The following is a 14010-nucleotide window of genomic DNA, read 5'->3' as shown; positions in this document are numbered from 1 at the left end:
TTTTTGAGACGGAGTCTCGCTCTGTCGCCCAGGCTGGAGTGCAGTGGCCGGATCTCAGTTCACTGCAAGCTCCGCCTCCAGGGTTCACGCCATTCTCCTGCCTCAGCCTCCTGAGTAGCTGGGACTACAGGCGCCCGCCACCTCGCCTGGCTAGTTTTTTGTATTTTTTAGTAGAGACAGGGTTTCACCGTGTTAGCCAGGATGGTCTCGATCTCCTGACCTCGTGATCCACCCATCTCACCCTCCCAAAGTGCTGGGATTACAGGCTTGAGCCACCGCGCCCGGCATCTTTAATTATTTTTGAGACAGGGTCTTGCTCTGTCTATCACCCAGGTTAGAGTGTGCAGTGGCAAGAACACAGCTCACGGCAGCGTCAACCTCCTGGTCTCAAGTGATCCTCCTGCCTCAGCCTTCTGAGTAGCTGGGAACACAGGCAGGCGCCACCATGCCTGGCAATTTAAAAAACTTTTTTTGGCTGAGTGCGGTGGCTCACGCCTGTAATCCCAGCACTTTGGGAGGCCAAGGTGGGTGGATCACGAGGTCAGGAGATCAAGACCATCCTGGCTAACATGGTGAAACCCTGTCTCTACTAAAAATACAAAAGCAAAATTAGCTGGGTGTGGTGACGGGCGTCTGTAGTCCCAAATACTCAGGAGGCTGAGGCAGGAGAATGGCGTGAACCTGGGAGGTGGAGCTTGTAGCGAGCCGAGATCGAGATCGCGCCACTGCACTCCAGTCTAGGTGACAGAGCAAGACTCCGTCTCAAAAAAAAATTTTTTTTTTGGTAAATATGGCATCCTGCTATGTTGCCCAGGCTGGTCTTGAACTCCTGGCCTCAAGCGATCCTCCCATCTTGGCCTGCCAAACTGTTGGGATTACAGGCATGAGTCACTGTGCCCAGCCTGTTTTTAGTTAATTTCTACAAGTCCTTCCTTCCTCTCTTCTGTCATGCAGCAAGTAGTTTTTAATCCTGTTCTGTGCCAGATGCTGCAGGTGACACTGGAGGATGCAAAGTGAACAAAACAGGCAGTGTTTAATCTCAGGTAGGAAGTGCCAAGCCCACAGGTGCCTGACACAGGAACAGGAGGAAGGGTCAGCCAGAGGCCTGGGATGGTCCTCAGGATCCTCATTGAAGGGACCAGACTAGGCAATACTGAATACTACCTAGAGGAAGGGGTAGAACCCCAACTTCCCAATTCATTCTCCCCCTTCTTTTTTTTTGGGATGGAGTCTTGCTCTATCACCTGGGCTGGTGGCCTGGAGTGGAGTGGTGTGATCTCCGCTCACTGCAATCTCTGGCTCCCAGGTTTCAAGTGATTCTCCCACCTCAACCTCCTGAGTACTGGGATTACAAGCGCCCACCACCACGCCCAGCTAATTTTTTTTTTTTTTTTTAGTGGAGACAGGTTTTCACCTTGTTGGCCAGGCTGGTCTCGAACTCATGACCTCAAATGATCCACCTGCCTCGGCCTCCCCAAGTGCTGAGTTTACAGGTGTGAGCCACTGCGCCCGGCCACCATTTCTTTTTCTTTTCTTAACCAAAGACCTTTGCCAAGTCATTCCCCCACTCCACTTTGTCTTCCTTTTCATTTTTTTCCTTTCTCCCTTTTCTGAGTCACAACCATTAGCCAGGAAGCACCCCCTCCCCACCCTCTTTCCTGGATCCCCCTCATTCCCTCCTTCCACAGTCCACTTCCGTGTTCCCAGGTCCAGGGCTTATTTGCCCAGAGTTTGGAAAACCCCCAGCTCTCCTTTCTACAGCGTGGGGGCAGGGTACTGGTGCCAGTCACGTGCCTCTGGCTTCAGAAGACTCCAGACTGGGGTGGGGTGGGGGAGTCCTGCCCATCTCCCTAGCACCTTATTTTCCCTACCATCTGTGTCTTTTCTCCCTCCCCAAACGGAACCCCCTGCCCTCTCGCTTATAGCCGTTTAATTGCAAAAGCCAGGCCGTTTGTGGGAGACCACAGACAGCGACCTCTTTCATTTACCGGTTGAGAGGAGAGTAAAGAGGCTGCTGCAATCTGGGTAATAACCCTATCCCCACCCCAGGAGTCACAGTCACATCGTTAAGTCTTCCTCCCCTCTTGTCCCAGGACAGCTTTAAAAACCTTAACAGCATTTCTGCTGGGTAGCACCTGGCCAGGGTCGCCCCCTCTGTCTGCTCAGGAACGTCCGTCACTTCAGAGAGATTAAGTGACTTGCCCCAATCACACAGCAGCAGTCTGATAGGCTGCCAGGGCTCTAGGGGCAGAATGAGGAGAGGGCTGGCATTCTTCCCACTGGCCCGCGTGGCTGTAGCACCGGGGTGCAGCGAAGCCCCAGGTCCCCAACTCATGAGCTCTCTCCCATCCCGGGCGGAGGTGGGGAAGAAGCAGTGGGGTGCTGGTTCCCAAATGCAAGATAAGAACTGCATTTGAGGGAATGGGAGGAAGAGAAGCTGAGGCGGGGTCCCGATCCCGCGTGGAAACACCTGCGCTCCCGCGGGTTCTTTAAACGCCCAGATGGGGAACGACGCGCACGGGAAAAGGCGGTGTTAGCTTCAGGTCTAGTCACATGACCTGGCCTGAGGTGCTCGCGGCCCCCACCCCACCAGTGGGCGTCCCCCACAACGCGTGGTCGACCATCATTGGTCAGTGGTGCGGCCAATAGAAATCGGCCATCTGGGAACCCAGCGTTCCGAGGCGCAGCCTAACCTAGTGAACCGACGAAGGTCCAATGGAAAGAGACGACCGTGGGCGCAGGCCAATGATAAAGTGGCAGGGGCGCGCCCAAGGGCGGGTCAGGTTGGTTTGAGAGGCGTGTGGGTATAAAAGTGCAAGGCGGGCGGCGGCGTCTGTCCGTACTGCAGAGCCGCCGCCGAAGGGTCGTTTTAAAGGGCCAGCGCGCCACCGCCCCCTCGGCCCGCCATGCTGCTATCCGTGCCGCTGCTGCTCGGCCTCCTCGGCTTGGCCGCCGCCGAGCCCGCCGTCTACTTCAAGGAGCAGTTTCTGGACGGAGGTAACGCCTGGTGTCACCTCGAGGCCGTCCGAACGACGCGGCCGGCCCCCCATCCCGGATCTGCGTCGTCGCCCGTAATTACCGCTTAGAGGGCCAACACAGTGGTCCCCGGGGACTTGAGCTGCGGGCGATCCCTCTTCTGCGTCCCTGAGGAGCGCGGAGGGCGTAGCGGCCTCCCGCGGCGGGAGTTAGGGTTCGCCCGAGGATCGCCGAAGGCACCCGACGTGTCAACTAGAGGTTGGGGTGGGGAGAGTCGGGGATCTCCTTCCCTGTCCCCAGCAGCTTGTGGTTCTCCGCAGATGCTTGGTGTGGGGGGGATTAGCAGAGCCGCGCTAACCTAACTCTCTAACCCCCTATTTAGACGGGTGGACTTCCCGCTGGATCGAATCCAAACACAAGTCAGATTTTGGCAAATTCATCCTCAGTTCCGGCAAGTTCTACGGTGACGAGGAGAAAGATAAAGGTAAGAGCCTAGGAGTGGGTGCTCAGATCCGCGAGGACTTCCTGGCAGAAGTCCTTGTCCGCACACACACAGCCGGGACAGTCGCCTAGGAGCAGGGCAGGTGGAGGAAGTGGGGGAGTCGTCTGTATCGTCTAAATCGAGGGTCCTCGCGGGTCAGGACCTAACGGTGACCACACTACCGTCCCGTCTCAGGTTTGCAGACAAGCCAGGATGCACGCTTTTATGCTCTGTCGGCCAGTTTCGAGCCTTTCAGCAACAAAGGCCAGACGCTGGTGGTGCAGTTCACGGTGAAACATGAGCAGAACATCGACTGTGGGGGCGGTTATGTGAAGCTGTTTCCTAACAGTTTGGACCAGACGGACATGCACGGAGACTCAGAATACAACATCATGTTTGGTGAGGGGCTGCTTCCTGGTGCTGACCTCTGTCCCATTAGTTGGAGGGAGACCCAGACCCCACTGACTTTCTTAATAGTCATGATTTTCTTTGGAAGGGGAGCTAAAAGAATAGGTCACAGCAACAATTTATTGCGTTATGATCGCAGATCTAGGCTGTTAACTTAATTTGTGTCATTGTATATAGTTATTTCCCAATCTTACAAATGAGGATGTTGAGTTCTAGAGCACTGATTTTTTTTTTTATCTTTAAACTTAAGGTTTCACCCACAACCCATTCAGGACAGAATCAGGGTCTGAGTTTCTCTTTTCAGCCTTGACAGACCCGAGTTTAGGAACCAGGTCTTCCTTTTGTAAAGAGGGGTGAGGGACTCGAAATGGTGGGTAGTCTCTGACTCTTAACTGGATCTGCTTCACACCTAGGTCCTGACATCTGTGGCCCCGGCACCAAGAAGGTTCACGTCATCTTCAACTACAAGGGCAAAAACGTGCTGATCAACAAGGACATCCGTTGCAAGGTGTGCCTGGGGGGTGGTGGCAAATGGGTGTCATGGGGAGGTTCAGAGGTCAGCCTGATTGAGGGGGGGCACTGCTCACCTTCTTCCTTCTTCAGGATGATGAGTTTACACACCTGTACACGCTGATTGTGCGGCCAGACAACACCTATGAGGTGAAGATTGACAACAGCCAGGTGGAGTCGGGCTCCTTGGAAGACGATTGGGACTTCCTGCCACCCAAGAAGATAAAGGATCCTGATGCTTCAAAACCTGAAGACTGGGATGAGCGGGCCAAGATCGATGATCCCACAGACTCCAAGCCTGAGGTTGGTGTTTGGGCGGGGGCTCTGCTCTCCACATTGGAGGGTGTGAGGACATTTGGGCCAACTCTGACCTCTTCATCTACCCCCCAGGACTGGGACAAGCCCGAGCATATCCCTGACCCTGATGCTAAGAAACCCGAGGACTGGGATGAAGAGATGGATGGAGAGTGGGAACCCCCAGTGATTCAGAACCCTGAGTACAAGGTGAGTTTGGGGCTCTGAGCAGGGCTTGGGCTCACAGTGGAGAGTGCACCAACCTTACTCACCCTCTAGTTCCCTTCTTCCTTCTACAGGGTGAGTGGAAGCCCCGGCAGATCGACAACCCAGATTACAAGGGCACTTGGATCCACCCAGAAATTGACAATCCCGAGTACTCTCCTGATCCCAGTATCTATGCCTATGATAACTTTGGTGTGCTGGGCCTGGACCTCTGGCAGGTGAGACTTGGAGGAAAAAGGAGGATCCCTGGGGTACCTCAAGTGCATAAGATCACCCAAGGGGAAAGTGACAGGATAAGATCACACCCCAGGCGGGTCTGACTCAAAAATGGTACTTTTTGTAAACAGTACTTCCTGGTCTGTCCCTGTGGAGTCCTCTCAGCAACCCTTTTGAGGTTGTACTTCTTGTGAACTAAGTACTTCCCCAAGTACTTTTATGCAAATCAACTTCTTTAAATACCCCCAAAGAACTAGAAGGTGGTCAGGTAACCCAGTTAGTTAGCTGGGGCTGGGCACAGTGGCTCACCCTTATAATCACAGTACTTTGGGAGACTGAGGCAGGAGGATTGCTTGAGGCCAAGAGTTAGACAACTCAACCTTGCTTGGCAACGTAGTGAGGAGACCGTATCTCTACAAATTTTTTTTTTTTTTTTTTGAGACGCAGTTTCACTCTTGTTGCTGAGGCTCGAGTGCAATGGCACGATCTCAGCTCACTGCAACCTTCACCTCCTGGGTTCAAGCGATTCTCCTGCCTCAGCCTCCTGAGTAACTGGGATTACAGGCATGTGCCACTATGGATGCCAGGCTAATTTTTTTGTTTGTTTTTTGTTTTTGAGACCGAGTCTTGCTCTGTCGCCCAGGCTGGAGTGCAGTGGTGCTATCTCAGCTCGCTGCAAGCTCCGCCTTCCAGGTTCACGGCATTCTCCTGTCTCAGCCTCCCGAGCAGCTGGGACTACAGGTGCCCGCCACCACGCCTGGCTGATTTTTTTTTAGTAGAGACGTGGTTTCACCATGTTAGCCAGGATGGTCTCAATCTCCTGACCTCATAATCCACCGGACTCAGCTTCCCAAAGTGCTGGGATTACAGGCGTGAACCACCGTACCCAGCCTTTTTTTTGTTTGTTTTTTTGGTAGAGACAGGGCTTCACCATGTTGCCAAGATTGGTCTCGAACTCCTGGCCTCAGGTGATCTGGCCGCCTCGGCCTCCCAAAGTGCTGGGATTACAGGGGTTGAGCCACTGTGCCTAGCCTCTACAAAAACCTTAAAAATTAGCCAGATGTCGTGCATACCTGTAGTCCAAGCTACCAAGGAAGAAGGATGATACTTGATTGTGGGGCATCGAGGCTGCAGTGAGCCATGATCATGTCACTGCACTCCAGCCTGGGTGACAGAGTGAGACCCTGTTTCAAAAAAAGCTGGGACTGAATTTTTGTCTTTTTTGGTCACTGAAATACCTTCTGTGCCCAAGACATTTCCTGGCATTTAGTAGGTACCTGAAAAATACCTGAATAAGAGAGTGAGAAACAGAAGAAACAGGTGCAGAGAACTGAAGTCAGTAGCCCAAGGTCATGGGGGCAGGAAACCACAAAGCTGGGGTTTGAACCCGCACAGTACAGCACCTGAGTTGCTCCATCTTTTTTTTTTTTTAATTTTTTTTTTTTTTTAAAGAGAGTCTTGCTCTGTCACCCAGGTTGGAGTGCAGTGGCTTGATCTCGGCTTACTGCAGTCTCTGCCTTCCAGGTTCAAGTGATTCTCATGCCTCAGCCTCTCGAACAGCTGGAATTACAGGCATGCGCCACAGCGCTGGGCTCTTTTTTTTTTTTTTTTTTCCGAGATGGAATTTCACTCTTGTTGCCCAGGCTGGAGTGCAATGATGCAATATTGACTCGCCACAACCTCCGCCTCCCAGGTTCAAGTGATTCTCCTGCCTCAGCCTCCTGAGTAGCTGGGATTACAGGCATACCAGGCATGTGTCACCACAGACACCGGGCTATTTTTTTTTTTTTTTAGTAGAGACAAGGTTTCACTATGTTGCCCAGGTTGGTCTTGAACTCCTGGCCACAAGTGATCCGCTCACCATAGCTTCCCAAAGTGCTGGGATTACAGGCGTGAGCCTGTGCCTGGCCATCTCTGCATCTGTTTTTGAGATGGAGTCTATCTCTGTTGCCCAGGCTGGAGTGCAGTTGCGCGATTTCCGCTCACTGCAAACTCCGCCTCCCGGGTTCACGCCGTTCTCCTCCCTCAGCCTCCTGAGTAGCTGGGACTACAGGCGCCCAGCACCACGCCCAGCTAATTTTTTGTATTTTTAGTAGAGACGGGGTTTCACCGTGTTAGCCAGGATGGTCTCGATCTCCTGACCTTGTGATCCACCTGCCTCGGCCTCTGGGTGAGGATTACAGATGTGAGCCACCATGCCCGGACTCTCCATCTTTTTAACTGCAATGTCAACAGCGTTCCTTGTCTTCTCTGCAGATGCAGGCAGCAGGGTATAGTGGTTATAGGAACACAGGTGGAAACCCTGTCCAAAGGAAGGGCTGTCGGGTATCACCTCTGACCATCCTTCCCATTCATCCTCCAGGTCAAGTCTGGCACCATCTTTGACAACTTCCTTATCACCAACGATGAGGCATACGCCGAGGAGTTTGGCAACGAGACGTGGGGCGTAACAAAGGTGAGGCCTGGTCCTGGTCCTGATGGGGGCGGGCAGGGAAGGCAGGGTGCATGGCCCTGAGGTGTGTGCTCTGCCTGCAGGCAGCAGAGAAACAAATGAAGGATAAACAGGACGAGGAGCAGAGGCTTAAGGAGGAGGAAGAAGACAAGAAGCGCAAAGAGGAGGAGGAGGCAGAGGATAAGGAGGATGATGAGGACAAAGATGAGGATGAGGAGGATGAGGAGGACAAGGAGGAAGATGAGGAGGAAGATGTCCCCGGCCAGGCCAAGGATGAGCTGTAGAGAGGCCTGCCTCCAGGGCTGGACTGAGGCCTGAGCGCTCCTGCCGCAGAGCTGGCCGCGCCAAATAATGTCTCTGTGAGACTCGAGAACTTTCATTTTTTTCCAGGCTGGTTCGGATTTGGGGTGGATTTTGGTTTTGTTCCCCTCCTCCACTCCTCCCCCCCACCCTCCCGCCTTTTTTTTTTTGTTTTTTTTTAAAACTGGTGTTTTATCTTTGATTCTCTTTCAGCCCTCACCCCTGGTTCTCATTTTTCTTGATCAGCATCTTTTCTTGCCTCTGTCCCCTTCTCTCACCATATCTCTTAACTCCCCTCCAACCTGGGGGGCAGTGGTGTGGAGAAGCTGCAGGCCTGAAATTTCATCTGCTCTCCTTCCTGGAGCCCAGAGGGGGGCAGAAGGGGGTGGTGTCTCCAACCCCCCAGCACTGAGGAAGAATGGGGCTCTTCTTATTTCACCCCGCCCTTTCTCCCCTGCCCCCAGGACTGGGCCACTTCTGGGTGGGGCAGTGGGTCCCAGATTGGCTCACACTGAGAATGTAAGAACTACAAACAAAATTTCTATTAAATTAAGTTTTGTGTCTCCCTCCTGTGTGTCCTTTTGGGGAAAGATAGACTTCAGGAAACCCAGCAGTGGTCTTTTTGGGCGTGGAGAGGGTTTCCAGTATATCTCCTTTTTCAGCTGTTGCTAGAGAGGTTACTACTGACTTCCACAAGATTCCAGGGACCCGTATTTACCCCATAACCCTCAAAACCAACGGGGGAATGACTGTTGCTGCCGTAAATACTCCACATACTAATTTACTGAATCCTTGAACCTAACTGGTAAGTTTTGGTTCTGTTTGTTGGTTTTATTTATTTTTAAGATAGACTGTTGCTCTGTTGCCCAGGCTGGCCTACAATGGCTTAATCTGGTTCACCCTGCCTCTTAAACTGGCCTTCTTCATGCTTCTATTCCTTTGGGGTCCTGTGGCTCAGCCCAACCCCTCTGGGATACCTCCAGAACTGGCAGATCCAAGGGAGAATTCTGTTTATAATGTCGTGAGGCTTTGAAAGTTAACATCTTTAAATACTTTTGGGGTCAGATTGGGGATAGTACAACCACATACTCCTGGCGGGAGACCCAGGAATTAAAATAGTAGGTTCATTCCAAAAATCCAGATCCCTAAAGAATGAATGAGGCTACAAAATGGCACCTTGCCCCTGCTTCCAATTTAAGGTTTTTTTCCTCTGCTTGGTGGCCTTTCAGGTATTTCTAGTCTTGAGTAACTTCCACTTTGCCCTACCTGCCAGAATAAAACTCTGGGCTGGGTGCAGTGGCTCATGCCTGTAATCCCAGGACTTTGGGAGGCCGAAGCGGTCGGATCACCTGAGGTCAGGAGGTGGAAACCAGCCTGGCCAACATGGTGAAACCCTGACTCTACTAAGAATACAAAAATTATCAGGGCACGGTGGGGGTTCCCTGTAATCCCAGCTACTCGGGAGGCTGAGGCAGGAGAATTACACGAACCCGGGAGGCAGAGGTTGCAGTGAGCCGAAATCGTGCCATTGCACTCCCGTGACGTCACCGCTAACGGGCATGGCGTCACTTAGGAGAGCTCGTGTGCTGGCGGAATGAGAAGCCCCGTCCACGCCACGCCCACAACGCGGAGTTTAGTCTGCGCATGCCTCGCTCGACACCGCGCACGTGCGCATGCCCATAAAGGCCAAGGAGGGTGCGCACAGGTCACATGGTCCGGTGGTCAGCGCGCGCATCGCCTGCCCCGGAAGTGGTCGGCGCGCGGCGCGGCGCGCCTGGGCGCTAAGATGGCGGCGGCGTGAGTTGCATGTTGTGTGAGGATCCAGGGGCCGCCGCGTCGCTCGGGCCCCGCCATGGCCGTCACCATCACGCTCAAAACGCTGCAGCAGCAGACCTTCAAGATCCGCATGGAGCCTGACGAGACGGTGAGGGCTGGGCCGGAGCCCGGGGGCGGGAGTGCCGGGTGCCGGGGATGGGGTGGGGGCGGGGAGGCTAGGATCCCAACGGGAGGGGTAGGGAGGACGGCGCGGGTCGGCCCTGTCCGGACCCCCGACCTGTCAGACTTTCCTGGACCCCCCGATGGTCTTTAGCCCAGTCCTCAGCGGATCGGGCGGCGCTCCTGGGCCGGTCTCCGGGCGACGCCCCACCCCCGGGCCTCTGGCCAGGTCCCGGCTCCACTGTCAGCGCTCTCGCGGGGCGCGGGCGTCACAGGCTGGGAGTCCTGGGCAGGCCAAGCTCTCCAGGACTGGGCTCCACGTTCTCAGCTTTGCAGGCTTCTCCTGGGGACACTGGTGGTGGAATCTAGGAGTAATGACCAAGAGATACTGAGTAGTGACGACAACAACGATGTTAATGATAATAAACGGGTCTCAGTTTTTATAATTTTGGTGGTCCGTGTTTGTTGGGCGTTTATTTTTTATCAGTCACCGAGTGTTTTAGTGTTGTTTTACTGCTCTGCATAACGGGTTTGTCATTGGGGACCTCTGACCATTTTACAGATGTGGAAACCTTGGGGTTAAGGAACTTTGTCACAGTCACACTTGTAATGTCAGAGCTGGGATTCACATTCGGTTCTGCCTCGTGTGAGCGTCCACTATATAAATTTTATGCTGCCTTTTTAGTCGAAAATAGAATTGGGACCTAATTCAAACATACTGAATGTCTATTGGGTACTTGGCACTTTTTGCACAGTGAGGGAGACATTGACGTCCACTTTTCGTAGAAAAGGAAACACATTTTTTGATCAGCTCAACGGTTTGGCTTTGGGCAAGTTAACCTCTCTGTGCCTCCCTTTTCTCAAAATATCAAATGAACCTGTCGCCTGCTGGCTTCCGCCTGTAATCCCAGCACTTAGGGAGGCAGAGGCAAGAGGAACGCTTGAGCCTGGGAATTCAAGATCATCCTGGCAACACAGTGAGATCCCATTCTCTACAAAAAGAAGAAACAAAAATAAATAAATAAAAGGAGGCCAATTAAATGTATTTCATAGGAAGCTTAAAAGGTATGCCACATACACACTTATAGTAGCACTACTGGCCAGGCATGGTGCCTCATGCCTCTATAATCCTAATGATTTGGGAGGCGGAGGCAGGAGGATTGCTTGAGGCCAGAAGTTTGAGACCAGCCAGCCTAACATAGGGAGACTCTTATCTACAAAAATAATTTTTTAAAAAATTAGCCTGGTGTAGTGGTGTGCACCTTTAGTCCTAGCTACTCCCAAGGCTGGGTGAGAGTACCACTTGAGCCCAAGAGTTTGAGGCTGCAGTGAGCTATGGTCGTGCCACTTCAATCCAGTGTGGGCAGCAGTGAGATCCTTTTTTTTAAAAAATATCACTATGAACTATTAGTCACTGTTATTGTCTAAGATACAGTATAGAGTGGGGGACTGTTCCCTTTATTCTGTTATCATACTTTATACCACCTGAAATTAACATTTTCTTCACATTAGTGTTTTCTCTTTGAGATCAGGGACTTGTGTTATGTTCTGTGCTGTGGCCTCCATGTCTAAAACAGCACCTGGCACGTAACAGGTGTTTAGTGTAAATAAATACTGTGTTGAATGGCATGATGATTGAATGAATTCTTATCTAGCATGCTTTAGATGCTGAGAAAGCGTACAAATTCCAGCATGCTTGCCTCTCTGCCATCAGGGCTTGCAGCTTCTCCGTCCTAAACTAGAAGGGAAGAGAGAATCTTGGGGTCTCCAGTGACTGTCTGTACTACTACTTCTAGGTGAAGGTGCTAAAGGAGAAGATAGAAGCTGAGAAGGGTCGTGATGCTTTCCCCGTGGCTGGACAGAAACTCATCTATGCCGGCAAGATCTTGAGCGATGATGTCCCTATCAGGGACTATCGCATTGATGAGAAGAACTTTGTGGTCGTCATGGTGACCAAGGTGGGTGATGTGTGCTGGCTGGGAGGAACGAGCTAGGGAGCTGGCAAAGAGCCTGTGTGCCCAGGAGAGATTAGCCATGAACAGGGCGGGGCCGCAGCAGAGCGGGTTGTTGGGTCTGATAGGGTTGCTGATGCCAGCTCCCTTTTTCTTGCTGTTGCAGACCAAAGCCGGCCAGGGTACCTCAGCACCCCCAGAGGCCTCACCTACAGCTGCCCCAGAGTCCTCTACATCCTTCCCGCCTGCCCCCACCTCAGGCATGTCCCATCCCCAACCTGCCGCCAGAGAGGACAAGAGCCCATCAGAGGAATCCGCCCCTACGACGTCCCCAGAGTCTGTGTCAGGGTAAGGCGGGCGCAGCAGTCCCAGCTTGGGCCCTGTCTTCCTAGCACATTCCAGCATCCACATAAGTGGTCCCACACACCTGGAGGGAGGGCAAGCCGCCAGAAGCCAGGGTCCGATTTCTCTCTCTTGAATTTGCAGCTCTGTTCCCTCTTCAGGTAGCAGCGGGCGAGAGGAAGACGCGGCCTCCACGCTAGGTGGGTGGGTGGTCCCCAGGGCAGAGGCGACTGGGTGCCCCAGCCATAAGCTGGGCTTTATCTGGGTGCGGGAGGCCTGGGAGCTGCCCTTTCCTCTTCCTGGTGACCCAGGCTTTTCTGCTCCCTCCACAGTGACGGGCTCTGAGTATGAGACGATGCTGACGGAGATCATGTCCATGGGCTATGAGCGGGAGCGGGTCGTGGCCGCCCTGAGAGCCAGCTACAACAACCCCCACCGAGCCGTGGAGTATCTGCTCACGGTGAGGTGGGGCTGCTGCCTCCTGGGAAGGCCTTGAGGGTGTATACGGGCCTCACTGCCCTGATGGGCGGTTGGGAAGGCAAAACCTGCCCTGAAAAGCATTTGGGTAGTGATTCTAGCCACTAAAGGCTTCCCACAGGAGGCTGGATGTGAGTGGTGGGTGGGCCTCTGGAGGGCAGGGCCGAGGCCTCATCTGTGTCCTGCCAGGGCATGGAGGAGGGTGGCAGCAGGAGGTCTGTGCTTTAGAACTAAACAGGACCCCTGACAGGGAATTCCTGGGAGCCCCGAGCCGGAACACGGTTCTGTCCAGGAGAGCCAGGTATCCGAGCAGCCAGCCACGGAAGCAGGTGGGTGTGCACGTGCTGCATCTGCCCTCCAGGTACCTGACTCACATCACACCCCACCCCGCAGTGCTCCTAGGAGGCTGGCATGGTGTCTGACTGCACCCCTTCCTACTACCAGCAGGAGAGAACCCCCTGGAGTTCCTGCGGGACCAGCCCCAGTTCCAGAACATGCGGCAGGTGATTCAGCAGAACCCTGCGCTGCTGCCCGCTCTGCTCCAGCAACTGGGCCAGGAGAACCCTCAGCTTTTGCAGGTGTGATCCCAAGGGCAGAGGGAGCCATGGCAGCCATCATTTCCGTTGCCTGCGGGCACCAGAGTCCATAACATGTAGGAATCGTTCTAGGCCTGGAAAGCAGGACTAAGCACATGCTTCCTCCATGCCCCCATGCTTCCTGTGACCTGTCGATCCCCACGGTTTCTCAATCTTCCCAACCATCTTGTGAGGTGTGGGTGCTGTCAACATCACCTCCCACAGGAGAAGACACCAGAAGCTTAGAGCAGCCTGTCATTCCCAGGGTCATACAACTGGTAGTGTGTGTCTGCCTGCTGCCTCAGGGTCCTGGGCTGGGGCTCTGGCTCTGGCTTCACATACAGATGGTGCTGCGTAAATGTCTGTAAGGTGGCATGACATCACCCAGGACAGCTGTGCCCCAGTTGGCTCTGGGGTGACTCTGCTCAGTGAGGCTCCACCTTGCCCTTGAAGGTTCACAGGAAGAGTGGGGGAGTGACCCCCCGGCTGCAAGCAGGTTCCTCCGGGTCCTCGGTGAAGTGCCTACCGGTTTTGGCTCAGGACCCTGCTGTCTGCCCATTCTCCTCACTTCTCAGTCCTTTGCTGGCTCCTCCTGCTCGGTCCTGTTCTTCATCTGCACTTAGCCCTCCCTCATAGTGTCCTGGGGCCTTCAGTCTGTATGGGAACCCCCAAATCTATGTAGCCAGCCCAGGCCTCTCTGAATGCCACACTCCATGGCTGGCTTAATCTCTCCATCAAAGTGCTCTCTAGACTAGACTTCGAAGACTCAGAACAGACCTCCTCAGTCCTCCCCAATCTCTGCAAGGACTAGCCTGGGGTTGCTTCAGCCCCAGGACCTGGGGACGCTTCAGCCCCAGGACCTGGGGA

At 53.6% G+C, this 14010-nt stretch overlaps 2 protein-coding genes across 3 annotated transcripts in view; both read left to right on the top strand.

Moving 5' to 3' along the window:
* Positions 1-2798: 2798 nt before the first annotated feature.
* Positions 2799-8428, top strand: CALR (calreticulin). The gene is made up of 9 exons (XM_023188708.1): positions 2799-2997; positions 3359-3460; positions 3653-3856; positions 4279-4373; positions 4469-4678; positions 4766-4879; positions 4969-5112; positions 7473-7565; positions 7646-8428. The coding sequence occupies exons 1-9, from the start codon at positions 2907-2909 to the stop codon at positions 7844-7846; spliced, it is 1254 nt and encodes a 417-aa protein (XP_023044476.1). The 5' UTR covers positions 2799-2906; the 3' UTR covers positions 7847-8428.
* Positions 8429-9561: 1133 nt separating this feature from the next.
* Positions 9562-14010, top strand: part of RAD23A (RAD23 homolog A, nucleotide excision repair protein) — a 7841-nt gene continuing 3392 nt past the window's right edge. The window contains exons 1-7 of one of the 2 annotated variants that reach the window (XM_023188710.1): positions 9562-9786; positions 11594-11755; positions 11916-12097; positions 12236-12291; positions 12424-12551; positions 12819-12897; positions 13016-13146. In XM_023188710.1, coding sequence (XP_023044478.1) covers positions 9715-9786; positions 11594-11755; positions 11916-12097; positions 12236-12291; positions 12424-12551; positions 12819-12897; positions 13016-13146 — 810 coding nt within the window. In that variant the 5' untranslated portion in view covers positions 9562-9714. Of the gene's footprint in view, positions 9787-11593; positions 11756-11915; positions 12098-12235; positions 12292-12423; positions 12552-12818; positions 12898-13012; positions 13147-14010 lie in introns of both variants that reach the window. The other variant, XM_023188709.1, reaches the window with a different exon arrangement.

Source organism: Piliocolobus tephrosceles, chromosome 21 (genome assembly GCF_002776525.5).
Source record: "Piliocolobus tephrosceles isolate RC106 chromosome 21, ASM277652v3, whole genome shotgun sequence".
NCBI classification, from domain to species: domain Eukaryota; kingdom Metazoa; phylum Chordata; class Mammalia; order Primates; family Cercopithecidae; genus Piliocolobus; species Piliocolobus tephrosceles.
Note: the sequence above shows the minus strand (reverse complement) of the source record. Positions and strands in the feature narration are given on the sequence as shown.